At 39.4% G+C, this 24,791-nt stretch overlaps 1 protein-coding gene across 9 annotated transcripts in view; it reads left to right on the forward strand.

Annotated features, from left to right (window-relative positions):
• The first annotated feature begins 895 nt into the window (after positions 1 to 895).
• VSTM2A (V-set and transmembrane domain containing 2A) overlaps positions 896 to 24,791 on the forward strand; it is a 174,284-nt gene continuing 150,388 nt past the window's right edge. For 3 of the 9 annotated variants that reach the window (XM_055131854.1, XM_055131849.1, XM_055131852.1), the window contains exons 1-4: positions 899 to 1,741; positions 3,560 to 3,726; positions 4,528 to 4,578; positions 7,501 to 7,837. In XM_055131854.1, the coding sequence (XP_054987829.1) occupies positions 1,663 to 1,741; positions 3,560 to 3,726; positions 4,528 to 4,578; positions 7,501 to 7,837 (634 nt within the window). In that variant the 5' untranslated portion in view covers positions 899 to 1,662. Of the gene's footprint in view, positions 1,742 to 3,559; positions 3,727 to 4,527; positions 4,579 to 7,500; positions 7,838 to 8,152; positions 11,295 to 18,303; positions 18,378 to 24,791 lie in introns of those variants that run through there. The other 6 variants (XM_055131851.1, XM_055131853.1, XM_055131847.1 and 3 more) reach the window with 6 other exon arrangements.

Here is a 24,791-nt window from a genome sequence, read left to right on the forward strand (position 1 = left end):
CATAGAAATATTAGAAAAAATGGTCTGGTTCTCTCCTTATATGACAAATATTTTAAATGTTGCTAAAAAGATTTAAATTTGTCAACTTTATAATGGTTGGGCTATATAAAGACAAATAGAGTCATTAACATGCTATGTATGTGTTTAGATTCATAATTAGAAATAAAATATCCATTGCAAATCTTCTACAGAGCAGATACCTACATTTCCTCCCAATTCAAAAACTTACTGTGCTTTTTGCTCCTAAAACAATATTCCTTGTTTATGTAATCCTAAGCAACATCAAATCTTTACTGTGTTGTGCAAAAGAAAGCAAATAAAACAAAAACAAGCCATGCAAGAAGCTCTGGATAGGATCGGAAACCCCTCCCCCACTCCAAAATACAGAGGAGAAAGCAGAGGCAGATTTTCAGAAAAAAAAAAACTGAAAGTAAGCCTAGTATGATGGTTTTTCTTTCTCGAAAATTCTTTCATTATGTGAGTGTGTGTGTGAGTGTGTGTGTGTGTGTGTGTGTTCTGTGTTCGCGTGTGCGCGGGCGCGTGCGTGCGTGTGTGTGTGTGTGTGTGTGTGTGTGTGTGTGCATGTGTGGTCTTCTGTTTGCCAGCTAGCACGGCGTCTCTGCTCGAGCTCCTTGCTTCCAGGCTCCTGGCTGCTGGGGGCAGCGCCGCAATAAATTCCTGTGAAATCATAGCCGGGATCGTTCTAGTTAGCGCAGTTAATAACTGGTGAAGCTACATCTCCCTCAAATGCCTGCTCTTGTTGCCCCAAGACAGCCTCACCAGATCCAATCCCCCTACAAGCGCGCGCGCACACACACACACACACACACACACACACACTCACACAGACACGCTCAGACACACACGCACACACACTTACACACAGACACGCACAGACACACACAGACACACACACACACACACACACACACACACACACACAAACGGAAGCGCGCGGCGCGCGCGCTTTCACTGTCCACTCCAGTGCACGCCGGTCGGAGAGCGCCGTCCCGCTCGGCCAGTCCCCTGGGCCCTGGGCCCGGAGGCGTCCCCGCCTGCTCCTGCTCCGGGCAGACTTGGGTCGCGGGGAGAGGAGAGAAGGCCGGGAGCACCGACCGGGAGCACTCGCTGAGCACTCGTCGGGCACTAGCCGGGAGCACCGGCCGGGAGCACCGGCCGGGAGCACTCGCTGGACACTAGGCGGGCACTCGCCGGGAGCATTCCCTGGGCATTCGGCGGGCACTGACCGGGCACTAACTGGGCACTGACCGGGCACTAACCAGGCCCTCTCCGGGCGCTAGCCTGGCCCTCTCCGTGCACTCTCCGGGCAGTCTCCGGGCAGTCTCCGGGCAGTCTCCGGGCACTGGCCGGGCACTCTCCGGGCGGCGCGGGCAGGACGGCGCGCGCGGGGTTAAGCGTCCGCCGAGCAGCGGCCCCCGGCCAGGCGCGGGGAGGGGCGCGGCGCGCGGCGGCTGACGTGGACCAGCTGCAGGTACCGGAGCCGCCAGACACTCCCGCGTCGCCTCGGACCCGGCTCCCGCCGCAGCCGCTCCCGCCGGCATGAGCCGCGCGCCGCGCCCTGCGCTTTGAGCCCCCAGCGCGCGCCTTCCCTCGGCCCTAGGCGCCCCGCCACACGGATGTGACCCCCCTCCCCGTGCGGGAATGATGGGGATCTTCTGGGCGTCTGTTGGATTTGTTTTCTTTTCCGTTTTATATGTACAGCAAGGGCTTTCTTCTCAAGGTAAGTCGGCCCATTGGCAAATATACCATTGGTAAATGTGTGTGTGTGTGTGTGTGTGTGTGCTCGCGCGCGCGCGCGTGTGTGTGCGTGCGCTGTGGGTTTCTACTGTCAACGAATGCCCGGACAGATGTAGTGAGGGTCTTAGCAACTACTGGTTACACAAATAATATTCGCTTTGGAATTTTTCTTTTTAAAGTTTACAGTTAAGCAAGATAGATTTGAGAGCAAAGCTAGTTGGTGCCTGAAAATGAAGTGAGTTTCTTGACAAGTACACACACATGGGCCTCTGTGTGTGTGTGTGTGTGTGTGTGTGTGTGTGCGCGCGCGCGCGCTTGCCTTCATCTGTGTGCATGAACAGGGTGAACACTCATGCATACATAATCATCCCAAACAAACCAACCCTGGGGATAGAGCCTCTCCATTGCCAGTTCTCCTGGTGTAAGACAGAATGAGTTTCGAGTTTCCTTCCCTTGCATCCGTGTGACTTGGTTTGCATATGTGCTCTTTCAAAGGGCAGGCTCCTTTCAGACCCATAAACTGGCACGACTTGCATCCAAACAGCAGCAGCCTGCTGAACCCAGTTGTTCTGCACTTCTCGAGCTGCAGTGATTAGTTCAGCACCATGAACAGATCACATCTCTGCTTCAAACTGCATCACTTCAACACAAGCAGAAATGCATCCCCCTCCAGCGGGCTGAACAGAAAAGTCCTTTTCTGATCAGAATGTCTTCGAAACAGCTCCCGTTTCCTTTCACATAGATCCCATTTTATTCAGTAGAGATTTTTTTCTCTGGCTTTTATACAATTTTGAAAAGGGGCATCGTGGTGTCTTTTCTTAAAAAGTGGGGGTGGGGGGGATGTATCCTGCCAATTCAGCCTCGGAGCCCCTTCTCTCCCTCCCCATGCCTGTGCCCTGTGGCTGTACTCTACCAGCCACAAATCTCTCCAGGACTTTAAAGGAATCATCAGTTCCTCAGAAAGTGTCCCTTAGACAAGATAATAACAAACATCCAATGCATTCCGTGTTAAAGGAATGCCTCCAGGAGCAAGGAAACATCTTATTTTTGTGAGTCTCAGCATGACTCCATGAATCTTGCAAACTAGCAGTGTCAAGATTGGTAATGGCTGTAAAAAAAAATCTGTCTAGTAAATTCAAAACACTCTTTTAATCTGAACTAAGCCCAGGTGTGAAGTTCTTCTATTCTGTTGGTGCATGACCATTTATAATGCAAAGGTTTTATGTGGAAAAAATAGTGAAGTTCATCTAAAAAGAAATATTTGCATCTTTGAGTGTGCAATGTGTTTCACCGCTGAAATCTTTAATATTGCTAATATTTCTTTGACATATCATTTTGACAGATAATCATGATCCATTCTTCATTACATGAAACATTCAGTTTGTCACTGACTGTTTAGGAACCAGAAGGCAGAGGGTCTTCTCATACATCAACTTGACAGATCTGTCTAAATTATATCCCACTGAATTGCTCCGTATGTTTTGGGAAATACTGTAATGTGACAAAAAAAAAAGTGTCTGGCTCTAATGGTGGGCAGCTTGGCTAGCAGGGGTGGGGGGTTATTGGCAGCCTCGTTAACCTTTCTTTTCTCTCTATTTGATCAATAACGTGATTTAGGCATGCTGCCAAAAATAGAACAGGAAGAGGGGCTTGCGGAGCCAGGCTAAGCCCTGAGATGATATAGAAGGGCTTTTGTTCCGGCTGTCTGAAGTCCAAAAAATATACGAGCTCTCAAAAACAAAAAAATTGATACCTTGGTAAAATTGTTGTGGACATTTCAAAAGGGTTTCTGTCTTTGCAGCAAAATTTACTGAGTTCCCGCGGAACGTGACTGCGACCGAGGGGCAGAATGTGGAGATGTCCTGCGCTTTCCAGAGCGGCTCGGCCTCAGTGTACCTGGAGATTCAGTGGTGGTTCCTGCGGGGCCCTGAGGACCCCGAGCCTGGCGCCGAGGTGGCCGGCGCGCAGGTAGAGCAGCGTGTCTGGGTACCCGCCAGCGCCCTCCCTTCATCCCACTGCCCCTTCCTCGGATGCTCCCTGGGGTCCGGGGCCCAGTCCGAGGCCTGGAGCCCCCTTGGGACGCTCAGAGACCTGGGGAGTGAGCCGGGCTTCATGAGAATCCTAGGTTAGAACGGGAGTGAAGGGAGCGGAGGGAACCCTGCTGCCCCGCGTCCCCTTCTCCAAACCAGGAGCCCATCTCCTCCTCCGACCTGGTTTCCGGCGGTGCTGTCACCATGGGGGGAGAGCAGGGTCCCCCTGGGGCGAAGGCTCCGTCCCCGCGGGCAGAGAGAGGTGGCCCTGGGCAGGGAGAGGGGGTGGAAGGGAGGCGGTGTGCCCATGCGGACGGGAACGGGACAAAGAGGGGACCCCAGGGACTTGAAAATGATGCGGAGGAGGGAAGGATGGAGGGAGTGGAGGGGACGGACGCAGGGGGGGCGGGGAGGGGACCGGCGCGGGGAGGGGGCCCGCCAGCGCGCACTCACTGCCCCTTAGGCCAGTCGAGGCGCCGACTCCCTGGGTCAGCGCCCTTCCCGGGCACCCCCTCTGCGCGCCCCTGCCCCCACCTGCGAGCCGCGCCCCCGGCCGACCCGCGCCCCCGCCGCTGGCTCCGAGCCCGCGAGCCCCGTCAGTCTCGCGCGGGCGGCGGAGACGCGGCGGCGGCCTTGCGCGCCACCTGCCGCCGGCGGGGCGGCCTGTCCCCGGGGCCGGCGCGGGGGTCCCGAGGCGGCCCCCAAGCCGCTGCCCAGCGCGCGCCTTCCCGCCCTGCAGGTGGAGCCGGTGCCCGAGCGCGACCCAGACGGCGACGGGACGAAGATCAGCGTGAGTACCCGGGGCGCCGGCAGGGGGCGCCCTTCTCGCAGGGCCGGGCCGGGGCTGCGAGTGGGGGGGGGGGGGGGGGGGGCGGCGAGCACCGGTTACCCCCGGAGGAAGCGATTTGACAAGCACAGGACTGTAGTGAACTATGAATCGAAGCCAATTTATGGCTGATAAAATAGAATTATTTTTAGCATGTGTTTTTTAAATGATGACTAGAGAGTTATTTCGCCGTCCAAAGGGGTGTGTAAATATTTTCTTGCTCCCTCCCTAGTTATGCAGTGCAAGGAATAAAGCACTGCGCTCTGCTCAGACCCACCTAAAATCGTGGAAGCAATCATCCGTTTGATAGGTAGAGAGCTAATATACAAAAATCTTACAAAATGAACAAAAATATTAAAACATCCAAATGAGCTGTTGAATTTGTAAAAAAGACAATTCAATTATCAATATAATATGCATAGTGCACATAATGAATTTTTAATCCCAGTGTTAAAAATAATATAAATAAAATATATAACCAAAAGACTATATCAATATTAAATAAAGATCGACCTGTTGAAAATGCAGTCATCATTTTTATTCTTCTGGTTAGTAGTTTTAATCATTATGTGTGCAATTAGAAGATAATATGAAGATCTTGTTTCTAATTATACCTCATACAAAGTCATATAGAATCATTTTATTCTGACAGAACCAGTTAGCTGATTGATAAATAGTAAATATATTTCCATTACTTGAAATAATATTATAATGAACCAAGTCTTTAAAATAACAATAAAATGTAAATAGATAAACATATGTATGGAGTGTAAAAATTCAATTTTTAAACATTTTTAAAAATAAATTTAATATGAGGTTTTTAATTGCATAAAGTGATATTTATTGGGGTTATGTCATAACTACATGTGGAAAAATATAATAGGATCAAAATGTATAATCTTATTATTATATTTCAATTCTTTAAAAACCAAAAACATTACATATAAAACAGAAACTTTAATTTTTAATTCATTAAATTACCACCTTTTAGAAATTCCAAATAAATTATTTTTGTATCACAGAAATAGTTGCTTCCATGCATTGTTAGAAAATTTTATATTGGTTAGATCACTGACAAACTATATTTTATTAAATATTTAATATAAATTGCTATAATTATGTTTCTCAAATGTTCCACATCAGTGGTTAGGTTTATGATGACTAGGGAGCTTCCACCACTCACCCATTCCCATACTGTCCAAAGTAATGAAATATCAAAATAAATCTATACAGTCCTAGCCCAGGGAAGCTTCTACTCAGATACATAAACACATATGCAAGTGCTTGCTACATTCTAAGCCAATTAGTGATGAAATGTCATAAATTGGAGCTAGTTCTAGATAGAAATTAATGTAGAAAGTTCCTTGGTTCCTGTGAACGGTGTCATCTCAAGAGCAAACTTACTGTTCTTGTATAAAGCCAAGTGAGATTGTTTTCTGACAGTTCTCCAGACAATTCTACTAGGCAATATTCAAATTCGTTAATCCCCAACTACTATGTGAACATAAAAACCAAGAATAATCATGTATAAAGAAATATGTTGAAATACTAGAAAAATATAAAATTTAATCTTATGGGGCTAACATTTTAATTAATTTAATTAAACTCTTCAAAAAAAAAGATTCAGTAGCCTTATCTACTTTCACCTCAGTTTACTCTAAAAATGTGATAATAAAATATAAATAGACCTCAAATTCTATGTAGGTAATAAGATTATTTTTGAAAAAAATTAACTTCCATTATTTTAGTAGTATTAGTATCTGATCTGTAATGTTGCATACAAATTAATATATAGTTATGGTTCAAATGTGAAACACTATTTTGTATACAACTATAGAGCTGTAACTATAGAGGTTACTGTTTCTCAAATGTCCTGAATTATTTATGGCCATTTGAAAATACAATGATCAATGGCAAAATAACTTTCTGCCTTCACTTTTTTCTTTATCTTTCCAAACAGTCAAATCCTTAAATCCTGAATTCCTTGTGAGATCCGTCATTCTGTTAGTCAGGAATAACATAGAATTCATGTCATAGCTAGCTCTTCTGATAAAGATCTCTAAGGATATATTTAGATGCATATGTGTATCTATATTGTATATAAAATGATATATCAAATATTAGTTATTACATACAATCTCTTAATCATATGAAAATATAATATTAATATTAATCTGGCCTATGACTATTAGGAGAATAAAGGGTTTATTTAAAAAACCAAATCGATATTTCATTGATGTTACCTCAACATCTAGTAAATTAAAGAACAAATAATATCGTATATACATTGGGAAGCCATAAGACTTCAAGTGAGATAAACTTGAAATTTGGAATATGCCACCCTTAGACTATAGTTTAGACTGCACAGAACTAGTCTGGGAAGAAAAATCTTTAATTTCCCAGTCTATTTTGTCTGTGTGTTTAGTAGTCATTTCAATGTGAAGATAAAAACAAATTATCATTTAAACTTGAGGTTGATCTCAATGATCAGAATCATTTGATAATCTCTCTGAGTTGTAGCCTTCGGTGGAAAGAGATGTTAGCTATAGATTTGCTCTCATTAGGTTTGTTTGATTCGGCTGAGCTAATGGAGCCAATCCATGATTAGAAAATAGCAAAGTTGCCACCGGAACCTGGGATACCAGGACCGCATGGGTAATGGAATTTGGCGCTGACTGGACTGAACGAATTATTCCATGATTTTGTGAAGCAGTTGTTAGTAGATTAGAATAAATTGGACCTGTGCTCTGATTGCTGAGAAAAGAGAAAGCTCTCTGACTGTGCCAAGTCAGACCCTTTAATTTCTAGAATTAACAAGTTTAGGACAAAGTATGGGGAGGAAATCATTTGACGTAGCACTTTACCTTTTTGCCTGCAATTTTTCAGACAGTGAAAGTCCAAGGCAATGACATTTCTCACAAGCTTCAGATTTCCAAAGTGAGGAAAAAGGATGAAGGCTTATATGAGTGCAGGGTGACAGACGCCAATTACGGAGAGCTCCAGGAACACAAGGCCCAGGCCTACTTAAAAGTCAATGCCAACAGCCACAATCGCAGGATGCAGGCCTTTGAAGCTTCGCCCATGTGGCTGCAGGACATGAAGCCCAGGAAGAACGTCTCCGCAGCTGCTCCCAGCAGCCTCCACAGCCCTACGAACCAGCGAATGCACTCCACCTCCAGCCCTCAAGTGGTAGCCAAAATCCCCAAACAAAGTCCACAATCAGGTATGGAAACTCATTTTGAGCTTTCATTTACCACTCACAAAACTTCCACAGGAAGCTCGGTCCAGTAGAGCAGACTGATTTATGTATGGTGTTGTTTGAGTCGGAGCCCTAGTTCAGTGGAAGTCATGATGTGCTGACGTAGAGCCCCAGGCTTGCCTTCATAAAGGGTGTGACTTGCCTATTAGTTACTGGCAGTGCATCATGTTTAGGAGATCTAAGGGCTGGTCTTTTGTTCTTTCTGTATTTATACATTAGAAGAACAATAAATCATGTCATGTGGATTGCATTATAAATGCAGGTTCTTTTTCTCCACAGATTTATGTATCCATAATGACCCAAATTATGAGGCTTTCACTTAATCAAAATGTAAATGAAAGAGGCACCATATTTTCAACAACCCATAGCTTTAAGCATGACTATTCTTCAAGCAAGGGCTTTTGATTGTGAAGGAGAAACTTCAGCTGCTTGTAATGAAGTGATGATGCTGATGGAGGAAGTGGTGGGGTGGGCAGAATGAAAGGCAGTAAGTAGTGAAGAGATAAGGCAGCTCCTGTAAATGTGCCTTTGACGCCAATTTAGAAGCTTAGTCACACATTTCCTAAATCAGCTGTGCAAGTTAAAGCTGTTCTGAATAGCATTAATTTATGCAATCATTCAGCCAATGGAAGCTCATTGATGTTTTAACCTTGATGTGGGATAAAGGCTTCTTGGATTGAGCAGTACCCTGCATGACCCCCCGAATGTTGTGTTTTTTTTTCTCGAACATTTGTCAAACATAGGATTAATGGAACACAAACATAGTTAATGTTGTTTTCTCTTCACATTTTATCATTGACTCTTGAATATACTGTTGGTGATAAAAATCATAGTGCTTACGTGCAAGGTGTCAAAATACCTGGTCATTTCATTTGAATGATTTCACATACCATGTATATTTGATTGTGAACAACTTTTTAAAGAATGGTTTCAACACTGGTTCCCTTTTTGTACTCCACATGCTAATGGAATCATTTACTGGGAACTTAACTTAGGGTTCCTGTGAGTTTGTTTACTTTGAAATGGAGTTGCATTATTATCCTAATATGTTTTGGTCTTGGAAATTTATGTCAGACTGAGAAATAGCTAGGTTGGTTTTTCTGAAGGCCACTTTGTGTGGATTTGTCTTGTTTTCCTCATAAGCATCTATTTTGTTTTCCAATTTAAAGAATACATATATACACACATTTGTATGTACCTCATCATTTTAATTTTGTAACCGTAATGTGATCAAAATATACTCGTTTACTTGGTATCCTTGCTCTCTCCCTTTCAGTCTTACAAAATGAGCCAGACTTATAGTAAAAATTATAGAGTAACTTTAGTAGACAATTTACAATATAATTAGTATGAGTTCTAAATCATGGAAGTGAAATTATTAGCTTACATAAGAATATACCAAGGCAGATATCATAAATATGTTCTATAGAATAAAACCAAGCTGTTCCAAATGAATAAATGAAAGCATAGAACAAAATATTTTATTTCTAAGCTATTTATTTTGGATCACAAATGATCTAAAATATTTAGTTAATTTAAAAATCATCCTTAGCATTGTAATTAGAGATAAATAGCAACCTATGGAGAGCTTCCAATAATTTTTATTTTTTAAAATTTATTTATTTTTTAATTAGTGAATCACCGTGAGGGTACAGTTACAGATTTATACATTTTTGTGCTCATGTTTCCCTCATACAAAGTTCGAGAACCCATCCCTTCACCAGTGCCCATTCTCCACCACAAATAAACCCAGCATCCCTCCCACCACCACCCAATCCCATCTCCCCCTACCCCACCCTGCCACTGTGGCAGGGTATTCCCTTTTGTTCTCTCTAATTAGGTGTTGTGGTTTGCAATAAAGGTGTTGAGTGGCCATTGTGTTCAGTCTCTAGTCTACTTTAGCACACATCACCCTTCCCCCTAGTGGCCTCCAACCACATTTTACTTGGTGTTCCCTTCTCTATCTGAGTTGACCTCTCCCCAGCATGTGAGGCCAGCTTCCAAGAGCTTCCAATAATTTTTAAATAAAAATCATTGCTCGGGGCCGGAGCGATAGCACAGCGGGTAGGGCGTTTGCCTTGCACGCGGCCGACCTGGGTTCGATCCCCGGCATCCCATATGGTCCCCCAAGCACCGCCAGGGGTAATTCCTGAGTGCAAAGCCAGGAGTAACCCCTGAGCATTGCTGGGTGTGACCCCAAAAGCAAAAAAAAAAAAAAAAAAATCATTGCTCATTTTCTCCCTGACCAGCTTCACTCATTTTTCTCTAGAGTAAGAGGTCAAGAGATGCTGACTCATAAAGCTTATTTAGTAAAAGACCTTTTTACAAAAAAATTACTTGATAGCAAATGTTTATCTGAAATACATCATTTTTTAAATTTTTATATTTTCCTACTTAAATACATCAAAATTACTCATTTTTTAAATTTTCTACCAGTGAATACTGGAAGATATTGTATATGTTTAATATTTTCTAAGGTCTAGTTCAGAAATAGAGGTGATCCCATTGTACCCATGTGTAAATTTCATTTCTTGCAAAATTATTGTTGTTGACAGATTCTTGGAAATGCAGCTTTATAATGAACAATATTATGGAAAATCCAAGTCCTCAAATAACTTTATTTTACTCAATAGTGGCCAGTTTGTTTTCTTTCTTATCTGTGCTGTACTGAAATAGCTTTGAACACAGCCAAAGTATCTGAGGACCTGCTGTATATGATCATGGGCTATATCTGATACAGTATCTACAATGAATATTTATTTCCTCTATAATAAATGCATCCTGATTTATAGTTCACTTTATAATTCTCAGGTTAAATTCAAATAAAGTTTACTTCATACTCATGCTTCATTTATTCACTCATTTATTAATTCTCCGGCTTATAGGTCAGGCACAATAACACTCCCCCAAAATAGAAAAACCTTTTTAAATTAGAAGCAACATTTATAAATTCTATTTATCACTCATTCTTTTATTCTATTAAACACTAGGTCTGATAAACATACCAAATTAAGACTAAAATATTACCTTAAATTTTCACTTACTCAAAAAGTGATACTGCTTCTAACAGGGCATGGTTGACACTGAATATCATCCTGTGTCTTTGAAAACCTGGTGTTTTCCTTTATTTTCATCATTACCTTTGACTTAGTTGACTAAGTTACATAAATTAAATAATCACAAAAATAAGTTATTGTTTTGAGGTCACACTTGGCATTGCTCAGGCATTATTCCTAACTCTGTCCTCAAAGGTCACTCCTGGAGATGATCAGGGGAATATTTGTGGTTCTGTGATCAAACCCAGGTTGTTGATGTAAGGCAACTAAGCACCTCTCCCTCTGTACTGTCCAGCTTAATATTGCTACTTTACTATCAAATAATTTCTTTGTATGAAGGAAAGTATTGGTTGAAAATAGTAATATGTGCACATAAGTAAAGTTGAAATTGTCACAGATTTTTAAAAACAAATCTATTGAAGAGAGATTAAATATAATCAGTTTCTATCTACATATCAAAAAAATTAAAAATAGATATTATTTCATATTACCATCCCCATATTTCCTAAACATTTTCCTAAAGTTAGTGATTAGCCCCCTCCTATTTGAATTTTTTTCTAAATCTTTATAACATCTTTGATTAAATTCTTTTAATTCTACTTCCATTTTATAATCAACAACTATAAGCAAAGTAAAGAAAAATTATAAACCTGACAAGATAAATAACTTTTGGACTCTGCAATTTCTTAAGCTTCTCCTTTCTATTTTTTAAAAACTTGAAGTTTTTTGTACACATAGCCAACATTGTTCACATCACTTCTCATTCCCCATCTTAATTTTTATGCTCTCTTTATGTGAAGTATAAAAATGGGAGAAAATATAATTGATATGATTTATGCAGAAAATAAGATATAAATACAGATGTTAATAATTGCTCTATGTATTTTTTGAGATGGAAGAATCTCAAATTCTGGCTATAAGCATCAGGGAAGGCACCTGAAGAGAGTGTGGAGTTTTCACAAGCAAAAATGGTGCAGAAACCTTTGGAAAGATACGTTGCCACAGGAGCCCAAGCTCACCATGCACCACACTTCCCTATCTTCCTTGATCCTCTTAGTCTTCATTCTGTCCAACTGATCCCCTCCCAGTGTCCTTACAAAAAGCAAATAAAGGGGACCAGAACAATAGAACAGCAGGTAGAGTGCTTGTCTTGCAAGGGGCAAACCTGCTTTCAATCCCCAGCACCATGAACACACCAGACTGATCCCTGAGTGCAGAGCCAGAAGTCAGCCCTGAGCATAGCTGGGTGCACCCCATTTCTGGTGCAAAGCAAATCAACCGTTGCCAAATTTCTTTCCCTAGTTCCCCAAACCAGCAGCCACATCTCTCAAATTGTGCACATCCACTGCTAGCCTCCTCCAGAAACTTAATTCTCTCTCCTCCTGATTCAATCCCCACCAGGCTTCCTTCTACCTGTCATATTACCTGTCAGGGTGCTAGGGAAAGGCTTTCCGGCTTGTCGTTATCTTCCCAAGCTTCATATTCTTGTGCTTCTAGTGTGTATCAGTTAAGTAGCATTTATTCAAAGGCCCCTCCAGCAATATTTGAATCTGTTAGCATAACCCTTTCTGGCTTCTGCTCCCACATTCTTCTTAAATGCAACACCTCCATTCTCAACTCTCTGATCTTCTAACCTATTTCTGGGCTCATGCTGAAAAGTTTTCCTTAGTAAATTTTTCCAGCCACAGTTTAGTGTGCAGTTTCTCTCTGAAGCTCCAACTAGGCCTCATTCTTGTCCCCCGAATATCAATATCATCTCTACTACAAATAATGATGGCCACACTGTTCATGCACCACTCTCTAAGATGCCGCCTAGCTTGTCTCTTCCCTAGAAGCTTGTGCGTCCTGTGACTACTTTTATAGCAGGTGGAAAGAATGTTATGCAATCAGTGCAGTGCCTGTTCTAGGCGAAGTCAGCAACAAGCAGTTGCATTGGAATCCTAATCAGCAGCCGTCATAATAGAAATCCAGCCGCCTTGGGATCATATTCTGAGCTTCAAGCCCCTCCAGCTGCTTGTCAGATGGCAGCATTAGGGATCCCGGGACGGATGACTAACTAGCACATAGCTCCACAAAGCAAGCAAGAAGAAAACTGCTGTTTCACATACTGGGTTTTCAGATGTTTTATTTCACAGTGATTAATTCAGAGATCAGGCACCTAAACTCAATCATCTAAGAATGGATTTACTATCTTAGTTTGCTCACCAAAAACTAAATACTATTTTTCAAAGATTTTCCAAATTCTTTAAATAATGTTGCCACCACCATAGAGGTCTTGAGAGAATACAGAAAATATTCCAATCTCCTCTTTGACTGTCAACAGCTACAGCAAATTATTCAACCCTACTAGTATCTCTTCAAAAATATCCTTCAAAAAACTACAGCTTTTTACCAACATTGGGTTGAAGGGTCTCAGAACATACCCAACTACTTTTCTCATCTATTTGCATAGCTCCTAAATTTTTCTTAGCTTCAGTTACAATACAGCAAACAAATAATAGCAGAGCAAATACCTGTCTCCAAATCATGATCATTGGCTTTATCTAAGTGCCTTCCCTATTCCTCCAGACAACCTAGTCCCCACAGGAATCTCCCTGAATGCTTACATATTTTTCTTACCTCTGCTTCTTTGCCTATGCAGTTGGCTTTGCAAGTGTTTTGCCTCTCTGTTGAGTTTCTTCTCAAGTAGTTCTTTTATCGGGTTTTCTGAGATCGTTCAGAGCCGTTTGCTCTTTTAGGTCTGTGCTTGCAAGCCTTTGCTATACCTTAAAGTGCACTAAGTTTTCTTCTAGGAGTTTCTTCCCCCCCCCCCCATCATTTCTCTTGTTTGCTTCTTTTGAAGTGATTTGTTAAGGGTGTAAAATACTTATATATAAATACCACACCCACACCACATCCACCTCAAGCTGAATCCCACATTCTGAGACATTTGTCATCTCAGATGACCCCACATAGGGCTCCCTCCAAGAGCAGCTCTTGGCTGAAAAGATTCCCTTTAGATCTGCATTCCTCCAAGAGCCTAGGATGGTGAGAGGCATGCTTGCTGGGGACAGACGGGGCCGAGAGGGATGATATATCATGGTTTTGATCTTTTCTTGTAATCTATTTTCATAAATACATATGATTTTTAAGATTCCAAGACAAGCAAAACTCTTAAGCTGTTTTTCTAAGTATATAATATTGATGACCAGTGTCAGCTGCACCGTTTCTTGTCAAAAATCCATTTTCAAGAATTTTACTTTAGCACTACTGAGTCACACTTTATGAATCTTAAGTCAAAAAGAGGAATTTTATGTGTAGTAAATCATGAGAATCATAGGCCTATAAAAGTTGGTTCAAATGATGAAAAAATCATTTTCTGTACACATATATGTATATATATGTGTGTGTGTGTTGCTACATTTATAGAAACTGTTCTTTTGTTGCTATTCTTTTATTCTGGCATTAGGATAGGCTCTTACAGAGTGTTCTCATCATTCCTGTGATGAACAGCTGGAATTTACAAGAAAACTGGCCAGAGTTAGGGTATAGTTATGTTTCTACATGTGAAGTCTGTGGTTACTCAGCAGGAATGCTGGTTCTCTGGACTCCAAAATATGATTATTGTGTTTTTACCGGGAAGTGGACCTGAGTATTGAGAGGCAGCTGCTGTTACAGCTGCTGGAAACCAGGAGCTCATGGAAGCCCCTCTGCTGAGGATAAATGTGGCAGCTTTCCAGTATTGCCAGATTTGCAGGAAAGACATGAACACATAGAATTCAGTGCTGAGAAGAGAGATGTGTGACTGAAGTTTTTCTAGGAGATTTTCCCATGACTTGATGTGACTAAATGGTGCTTATGTCTGAGCCACAATAAAATGCAGACTGTCATGTTGGTTTTGATTTCAATGGGTCAGCTTGGCTGCCTACTTACACAGGTTAAATTAATTTGTTGTAATTCTATCAGTCAAAAGACTTCTATGTAAATCCAATGTATATAAATGAGATGCAAAAATTAATTTGAAGCAATGCAAATCAAGGAAACTTTGAGATAATGCAGACCAAGAAAAGTGCTAGAAATCTATTTGATCCCAGATCAGAAGATGACGAGTTTATACTGACAAAATTCTCTGAGAGCCTGAAATTTAACTTAATTCACTGAAATATTGTGACTAGCTACCTCTATGAACCAGAGCCAGCCTTAAGTGAAAGAGGCTACTCATTGCATAACTGTTTACATAGCAATTGGCTTGGGGTTATTAGCAATTCTATAATTGTGGAAGCATAATGCAAAATTCCCCATGTGAAAGGTCTTATGGCTAATGATTTTTTTAAATTTTTTTATTGAATCACCATGTGGAAAGTTACAAAGTTTGCAGGTTTAAGTCTCAGTTATACTATGGCTAATGATTTTTTTATCCTAAACATTTTTAGAAGGGGCTGGAGCAATAGCACAGGGAGTAGGGCATTTGCTTTGCATGAAGCAGGCCCCTGGGTTAGATTCCCAGCATCCCATATGGTCCCTCAAGCACTGCCAGGAGTAATTCCTGAGTGCAGAGCCAGGAGTAACCCCTGTGTATCACCAGGTGTGACCCAAAAAACAAAAAAAGAATTCTTTTTTAGAAGCTGCAATTGGAGGAGCTTTTAGGATATAAGACTAGAGGGGTGAGAAATTACAATTAAAAACATTACTGGTCAAAGTCATAGGTCCTTAAAGAGAAGGAAAAAGGCTCCTTCTCCCAGTAAACTCTGCTGCCCTCTGCAGCCTGACCCTTTGCCTCCAGTTCAGCTGCAGAGGCTGGAGGAGGCCTCTCAGTCTGCTTTGGCTGACAGAACTAGCAGCTCAGTAAGCGTAGCAGTGAAGGACCCAAACTCTCACATTTGATGTTTATCACCCGTTATCTGCTCACATCTTGGGTCTTTGTTTATTAAATGGAGATATAGCACTTTCTTCATTGAGCACTGAAGATAAGTGAAATTGTATACATAGATGGTGCTTGGTATTGAATAAACCCTCAATAAATGTTAAGTAGTTGCTATCTTAGCATGACTCATTGTGCATGCTAATACGTTATTATTAGCATTAGCAGTTAAAATGATGAGTAAAATAGTCTGTACTATTTGGTCCCACAATGGTGAATATTATCCTTCTTGATTGATAAAGACAGTCTTCATTCCTTTTTATGTTTTGTTGGCTAAAAGTTTAGAACTTTTTAATTTTTGTTCTGTCACATTTCTTTTAATTTATGACTAATTTTCCTATTATCATACCATATTAACCACCATATGTCATTTCCAAGGGTGTATAACTAGATCTTTAATGTAAGAAATAATGAAATTTCAAAGGAGTTTTAAGAATATGAAAATGTCACATGAATCCAGAGCGTATATTTGGAAGCCACAATTACACAAACTAGTTTCTCTCTTAATTAAATTCAAGGTTGAATGGAAAAGACCCTCGGGGGGTAGAAAAATAACACAGGGGTTAAGGAGTTTGCCTTGCAAACAACTCGTTTCATTTAAGTCCAGCACACTGCATAAGTTCCCAAAGCACCACCTGGAGTGATCCCTGAACCTAAAATCAGGAGCCAGCCCTGAGCACCACTAAGTGTGGCCTGCTCCCTCCAAAGATACTCGGGACTCTTAACATCAGAAAGTAATTATAGGTACATTGAAGTAACAAGCAAATGAAGTTATTGGTAAAAGAGAGGATAAGATGTTTTTAGAACTGTTGGCAAAATGACTCAGTTTGTAATAGTCAATGTAAAATCACTTTCTAGAGGCCCTCTTTATAATAGCGATGCTTGGCTAAGGAACAGAATGTCTGCACTGTAGAATCCTCAGTTATAAAACTAAGATAGTGATGCTGGGCACCAAGGTTTACTTTCAGGATTAAGTTACATAATGATGTAGTGGAAAAATCTGCGCAAGATTAGCAGTTGTTACTTTTCCTCTATTGTAGGTACCATTATTAGAGCATGTTTTTCAGTTAGCTGTGATTTACATTTATGATAAATATAGATATGACTAGAGATTAAAGAAAATAAGAGACTTAGAAAATAAAATTATGAACATATATAGCATTGTATATATTTCAAATATAATTAAAGAAATATTTAATTAATAAATGATAGAAATAAAATTATATATCCAAATTAATTCTAATTAAAAGCTAATCTCAAGAGAAGAACTAGACCTATATGATGAGCATAAAATCAAGGGTCTGAGGTTTTGAAGACTTAATGTTACAAAATATATGAAAATAAAAATAACATTTTATTATCACAAAACTCAGTATTAACCCCATGCTTGGGAATGGAGTGATAGTAGAGCAAACAGGGAGTTTTCCTGGCACACTGCTGAACTGGGTTTGATTCCCAGCACCCCCAAATGCATACTTCCATGAGTGATCCCTGAGTGCAAAGTGCACAGTCCCTGAGCCTTGTGTGGCCTGCAAACAAACAACAGCAAATTAAATATATATAATAGACATTTATATAATTCAAAGTAACTAAAAGTGAAGTAACTAAAAACATATATGTACATAAATATGTATATATGTATATATACACACATAAACAAAATACATAGAAAAGAAGGAAAAAATAAGTTTTACAGATTCTATGATTATGTAATCCACTCCAAACAGTATAGCTAGTAAATGCTATTGTGTAACAGTAATAAAGATGAGATAAAAGTTATACAAATCAACTGTCCATATAAGAGAAATCACTGTATCACTATATCACTGTCATCCCATTGCTCATCAATTTGCTTGAGCAGGCACCTGTAACGTCTCCATTGTGAGACTTGTTGTTACTGTTTTTGGCATATTGAATGTGCCATGGGTAGCTTGCCAGGCTCTGCCATGCGGGCGGTATACTCTCGGTAGCTTGCCAGGCTCTCCAAGAGAGACAAAGGAATAGAACCCCGGTCGGCCGTGTGCAAGGCAAACGCCCTACCTGCTGTGCTATCACTCTCATTTGTTAGCCAGAGATATAACACAGGTATTGAGGCACTTTCCTTGTATGCTACTGAACTCCACAATTCTATCCCAGGACTGCATGTGGTCCCCACGGCACCAACAGGAGTGAACACTAAGGAAGACCCAAACATAGAAGATGTTGCACAAAATTCCCAAATTATTTTAAAGAAATTATTTTGGGCATAATATGTAATCTTCAATAGTAACACAACAATATGAATAATAACAAAAAGAATAAAATACATAGCTTTCTTAAAGTAATAATTAGTATAAATGCAAGGATAATTAGACCACAATTAAAAGAGGGTGGGTCTGAACAACAATTTTAGATCCTTGTTTTTTTATGTCCAATCTCAGTATTGTAAGAATGTCAAGGTTTTTTGGTTATTGTTTTGTTTTGTTTTGTTTGAGGCTCAAACCCAGCAATGCTTGGGGCTTACTCCTGGCTTCATGCTCAGGGATCATTCTGACAGCACTGAGGTGAGTCATCTGTGGTACTGGGGAGACAGCCCAAGTTAGCCATATGCAAGTCTAACCCCTGTCCTATCTCTCTGGCCCACAATATGTCAGGCTCTAAAATATATATTCACAGGCTTTTATATACAATATATATTACTTTATGTGTACTTTACATATACTATATACAAATCAAAACTCAATTAATTTTTACAAATACAATCTTGGTAAAGATTTTTTTGACCACTCAGTTGTACTCAGAACTTACTCCTGGCCTGTGCTCAGGATCAGGAATCATCCCCCAGTAGTCCACGTGATGACCATGTCCAGTGCTGGGCATCAAACCAAGGTCAATAGCATGCGAGACAAGAAACTTACTTGCTGTGCTATCTCTTGGGTCCCAAAGATTTCTTTTTGGGGGTATGGGGTAAGGGGTAATATGAATTTAAATTATTTTAAATGTTTTGTTTCTGTGTTTTACATATATTTCAAAGATGTCACACTATGCTCATCACCAATATATATTTTTTAAATGTTTAATTGAATCACTGTGAGATAGATCCTTACAAAACTGTTCATGATTGGGTTTCTGTCGTACAGTGTTCCAACCCCCATCCTTCCACCAGTGTATGTTTCCCAGCACCAGTGTACCAGGTTTCCTCCCATCACCCCCCACCCCTACCCCCTGCCTGCCTGTATGACAGATTCTTTTCTTCTCGCTCTGTCTCTCTGTCTCTGTCTCTGTCTCTGTCTCTCTCTCTCTCTCTCTCTCTTTGGGTATTGTGGTTTGCAATTCTGACACTGAAAGTTTATCAAGAATGTCCTTATATTATTTTTAGCACTCAGAACTTGTCAGTATAATCATTCCCAGCTATTGTTGTCATACTGCTCTCTTCTCTATCTTACCTACCCTCAGCCCCACACACACTTGTGGTTGATTCCAACCATTGGCCAGTCCTCCTAGCCTCTTTTTTTGATCTGACTGTTGATATTCACAATAGCCAGAATCTGGAAACAATGTGAGTGCCCAAGAACAAACAAATGGATAAAGAAACTATGGCACATCTACACAGTAGAATACTATGCATTTGTTATGAGAAATGAAGTTATGAAATTTGCCTTTAAATGGATGGACATGGAGAGTATCATGCTGAGTGAAATCACCAATATTTTCAAGTCAACCTGTGCCATATAGGTTTTAGGAATCTCGCATTTTGCTGAGTCATTATTTGTATGGTAAACTGGAACTTTCTCGCAGGAAAAGAAAAGTTAGAAAGCTCAGCCACAGGGATTTTGTCTTTGTGGCCCTTCTGTGGCTGAAGATTCTCTTGGGAGGAGAATCCCAACAGTGAGACCAACCCAGGACCAGGGAAGGGATGCTTATCACTGAGTCTTCCAGTAACTGAAAAAATTCAGTGGCCTCCAAGTTGGAAAGTCACAGAATGAATATGCTTAAAAACAACATATCAAGAAGCTTCTCGAATGTCATATTCAGAGAAAGGTTAATAATAATAGAAAAGACTCATTAAAGAATATAATGCAAAAAAATTAATAGAAACTTTCAAAGTGAAACATAAAAAGTACAAAACTTTAAATCAACCTGTGGTGTATGCGTGGGGATAAATGCCCAGAAGGAAATGTAAAGCAAAAGTAAAGTTTTGGTTTGGAGGCAGGAGAGCTAGTATAAGAGTTAAGACTCATTCCTTGCATTTGGCTGACCCAGATTTACTTCCTGACACCCACCAGGGCCCCTGAGCATGACTGGGTGGGAGGCTGTGCCTAGCACACCAGCACTTCAAGCCAGGGGCCATTCTGCAGTCTCCGGGCTTCCCAGTGAAGGCTTCTGTGTAGTGGGGGAGGCCCTGGGGAACAAAACTCAGTTATTAGTTTTGTTTGTTTGTTTGTTTGTTTAGGTCATATCCTGAACACTGCAGGATAGGACCCGAACAAACAAATTCCTGGTTCAGCAGAGATCACTCCAGGCAGTGCTCAAGAGTCCATATGCTGACCAGGAATTGGACCAGGGTGGGCTACATGCAGGTGCCTTCACCCTTGCACTATTGCGCAGTTCAAAGCTATAACTTGGAATTATTTGATTATTTTATTTCTATTAACATTTTTAAAATGTTCACATTGCTTTTGTTATGTCATAAAAACATTACTTAAATTTTACCAAATTTAAAAATTGGTGGATTTCAGAAAAACAGAATCTTAGTAAACACTAAAATATATCTAACAGAAAAAGTTAAGTATGGTTCTAAGTATCTATGGAATTCATCACAGATTTTAAAAATGTATATAAACACATGTCTCTATACATACAAACATACTTACAAATATATGAATCTGGTATATTTTTAAAAATACTATAATAATTATGATGTGCTAAAATTTTGTAATAGCATTGAAATTAGAGACATATCATTTCTTAAGAACTTAGTGTATAACTTGATGATCAAGGTATTCTTATTTTTCAAACATTGTTAATATGAACCCAATAAATTTATATTAAAAACGAATTAAGCAGATATGAAGTCCAAAGTATTATGGAATCATTTTTTTGAATAGTAACTCATATAATGCCCCCAGGCTAAAAAAAAAGATCAAAGTGAGGAATGTTATTGGCATTGATAGCGTCAAGAGAAATCAACACACTGGAAAATTTATAAGTGCTAATTGTTTTATTTCAGAAAACTTTTTTATAAATAAAATATTTATAAATAAGTTCTGAATCCTATATGCATAAATCACACCAATACAGGCTTAACTCTTAGTGACTGAATTAAACAAAATGTAAGGGCTAGGAGTGAGATTCATGCTCCATAAAGCACACAGCTCTGGAGTTATTGGTAAAATAATTTTAAAAATTAAATAAATATTTTATTTTCAAAAACAAGAGTGTTTTAATGTTAATTTATGCAGTCAGGTTGTCAAAAATTCAATATAAAGGTCTCAAGGATTTCAAAATAAGATTGATTATTATGTTTACTTTCTTATTTAGATGTCTTAAGTACAAGCTGCAATATCTCCAGCTATTTATAGAACATTTTATTTTTCTTGTTAAATAAATGTATAGGCTATGAAGGCCATTTTCTCTATTCTCTTAACATTGGAAATAGATTTTTAAAAAATTCTACATTTAGTGGCTGGAGAGGTAGCATAGCGGGTAGGACATTTGCTTTGCACTCGGGAGACCCCCAGGTTCGATCCCCAGCATCCTATATGGTCCCCCGAGTACTGCCAGGAGTTAATTCCTGAGTGCAGAGCCAGGAGTAACCCCTGAACATCACCAGGTGTGACCCAAAAAGAAAAAAATTCTAAATTTAAAGATCAAGCACTAAAATCACACATTAAGTAGGAAAAATTTAAATTTAAAAACTTAGGACTTTGAAGATACAAATTACATATTGATATTTTTATTTTATGGCAGTATCTATCTAGCTCTGTGCTTAACATTTAATTAGAGCTATGTATTATAGAGGTGGACTGAATGTGTTGGTATATATATCAAAACTTTTATGAACTAAGAAGAAAGATTTGCATGTACTTTGGCTTATCTTTAAGAAAACAACCCCAAACCACCTATCAAGAAATGGAAAGAAAAAACTGGAAAATAACACTTGGACCATACTTCATATAAAATAATATTCAGTTATTTTAATATATTTTAATTTAATTCTATTTAGTATTAAATTTTGTTCAGAAAGTTTGATTAACATACCTAGTCATTTTTTCATCATTTTATTAGCATGTTATGATAAATAGGACGTATACAATTTTTAAAGCTTGAAATAACTGTTAATTACTTAATTCTGATTACTTAAGTGCTAATTTCAGTTATTAAGATAATTTACAAAACATTCTAATTCAGATCATTCTGCAATAACTAAGCCAAAGAAAATGGTAATACCATTGGCTCAAACTTGGGAAAGACTTGTCTATAGATGTTTTTCTTAAAATGCAAAAAGAAAGATACAAATATCTTTATATAAACTATTGGCATTAGGTCCTCAAAAAAGTTCTTCAAAAGCAAATATTATTGATCAATTAAAAGTATTTTTAATTTAACTGGATCACCATATTTATAAATTATATTGACATCTTTACCTTCCATTTATATAAGATTTGTGATACATTTGCAGATATAGTCTTTCCTTCTCTTTTTTTGTTATATTTCTTGAGTTCAGTGGCCAATGTTTTTAAGAATATAAGAGATGTTGTTTACTTATTTTGTGAGAAATTTTTCTCCAATGTTAAATTGGGGATCTATGATGACTTGAAGAAATGAGTGTAGGTGGGAGAGTATTTAACTGTAATATGAAATACAGTGAAATACAGTCGTCAGTAAAACCAGTGTAATGCTATTTTTTTCAGCTTTCTCAGTGGGAGTTCCTTCTCCTGCTCTACAATAGTAACCCGAGTTGTCAACAGTCTTTAGTAATGTCATCCTGCATTGATACCAGTTTCTCCAGAGCTTTCTCTGTTTCATTCCCCAACTGGAATGCACTTACCTAAGCTTTTATTCAAATTTATCATTGTGTAGCAATATGTTAGAGCAATAAAACTGTGCATGCTATAGATGTACCAAAGTTTCTTTAACCAGTCATCTGTTCTCAGGCACTCGGGTTTTTTCCAGATTCTGGCTATTGTAAACAGTGCCTCGATGTACCCACAAGTGCAGATGTCATTTTGACCATAATTTTCTGTTTCTCCGGGATATATTCCCAGAAGTGGTATTGCTGAATCAAATGGAAGCTCAATTTCTAATTTTTTGAGAAGCGTCCATATTGTTTTCCAAAAGAGCTGAACCAGTCGGCATTCCCACCAGCAGTGTAGAAGGGTCCCTTTCTCCCCACATCCTCTCCAACAGTGGTTGCTTTTGTTCTTTTGGATGTGTGCCATTCTCTGTGGTGTGAGGTGGTACGTCTATACAATGGAATACTATGCAGCTGTTAGAAAAGATGAAGTCATGAACTTTGCAAATAAGTGGATCAACATGGAAAGTATCATGCTAAGTGAAATGAGTCAGAAAGAGAGGGACAGACATAGAAAGATTGCACTCATCTGTAGAATATAAAATAACAGAGTAGGAGACTAACACCCAAGAATAGTAGTATATAATACAAGGAGGTTGGCTCCATGGCATGGGAGCTAGCTTCACATGTTGGGGGAAAGGCAGCCAGGATAGAGAAGGGAACACCAAGTAAAATGTGGTTGGGGATCTCGAGTGAGAAGAGAGATGTGTGTTGAAAGTAGAGTAGAGACTAAACACAATTGCCACTCAATACTCCTATTGCAAACCACAACACCCAAATGGAGAGAGAACAAAATAGAATACCCTGCCACAGAGTTGGGGTGGGCTGGGTGGGTACGAGATTGTAGGGTGTGAGGGATACTGGGTTCATTGGTGGTGGAGAATGGACACTGGATGAGTTCTCGAACATTGTATGAGGGAAACACAAACACAAAGATGGGTAAATTTGTAAGTGTATCCTCACAGTGACTCACTTATTGAAAAATAAATTTTAAAAAAAAGCACAAAAAAAAAACGTGCATGCAATTCCTAGTATGGAACTTGTGATCATTCCAGCAAGTTCTAGATTAACATTTACTTTTGCCGTATTAAGAATCTTCCACTTAGAGGCCAGATGTGGCCCTGTTGGATCCCCAGAACCTCAAACAATGGGGAAAATGACTTTTCTAATGAGGTAAATATATGCATTTGACATATTTAAATTCCATTAATAAATAGTTTTGAGCTCTTTAGCAGCATTTCTTTACATACTCGTAAAATAATACCACTAGTACATCATTTTTATTTATGCCTTAAAGTAATTATTAACTATATGTAGTATTATAACTTCATTGTTTAAAACATTTTTGTTTTCCCAATCATATTGTTTTCCTTTGCATTTTATTAAAACTGTTCTATTTCCTTTTTTTGAATAAGCAGACTGAGAAATTTATCATTTTCAGGTGTGAAAAACTATCAGATGAAGTAATTAAGAAAATTCATTTGTAGATTCAAATAGAACTGATTTTTAAACTCAGCAGCATTACCTCCTAGCATAGTAAACTTGAACAAGTTATATAAATCCCTCACCTTCAGTTCCTTAAACAGTCAATCGATTGTGGAAAAACTCCAAGGATCACTGTCAGAGGTAAAGAATTAGTCTATTGAGAAATCATAGTTGCTAACATCACCCTCATCATCCCGTTTCCTGCACTATAGCCAGGTCTTTCTTGGGTGAGTGAATTGCATGAAAATGTGTTTTTCAGATGCACTGTAACCTTTGGGTGGGGATAACAGTGTCACTATTACACATCTTCACTTTAGTTACTGTAGGAGAAGAAATTTTGAAGGCCAGGGATGACTTGTTCTAAGTCTGGAACATTCTGTGGGAATGAGTCATCTTTTTTCAAATGCCCTGTTGTTCAGACAT

Source organism: Sorex araneus, chromosome 3 (genome assembly GCF_027595985.1).
Source record: "Sorex araneus isolate mSorAra2 chromosome 3, mSorAra2.pri, whole genome shotgun sequence".
Lineage (NCBI taxonomy): Eukaryota > Metazoa > Chordata > Mammalia > Eulipotyphla > Soricidae > Sorex > Sorex araneus.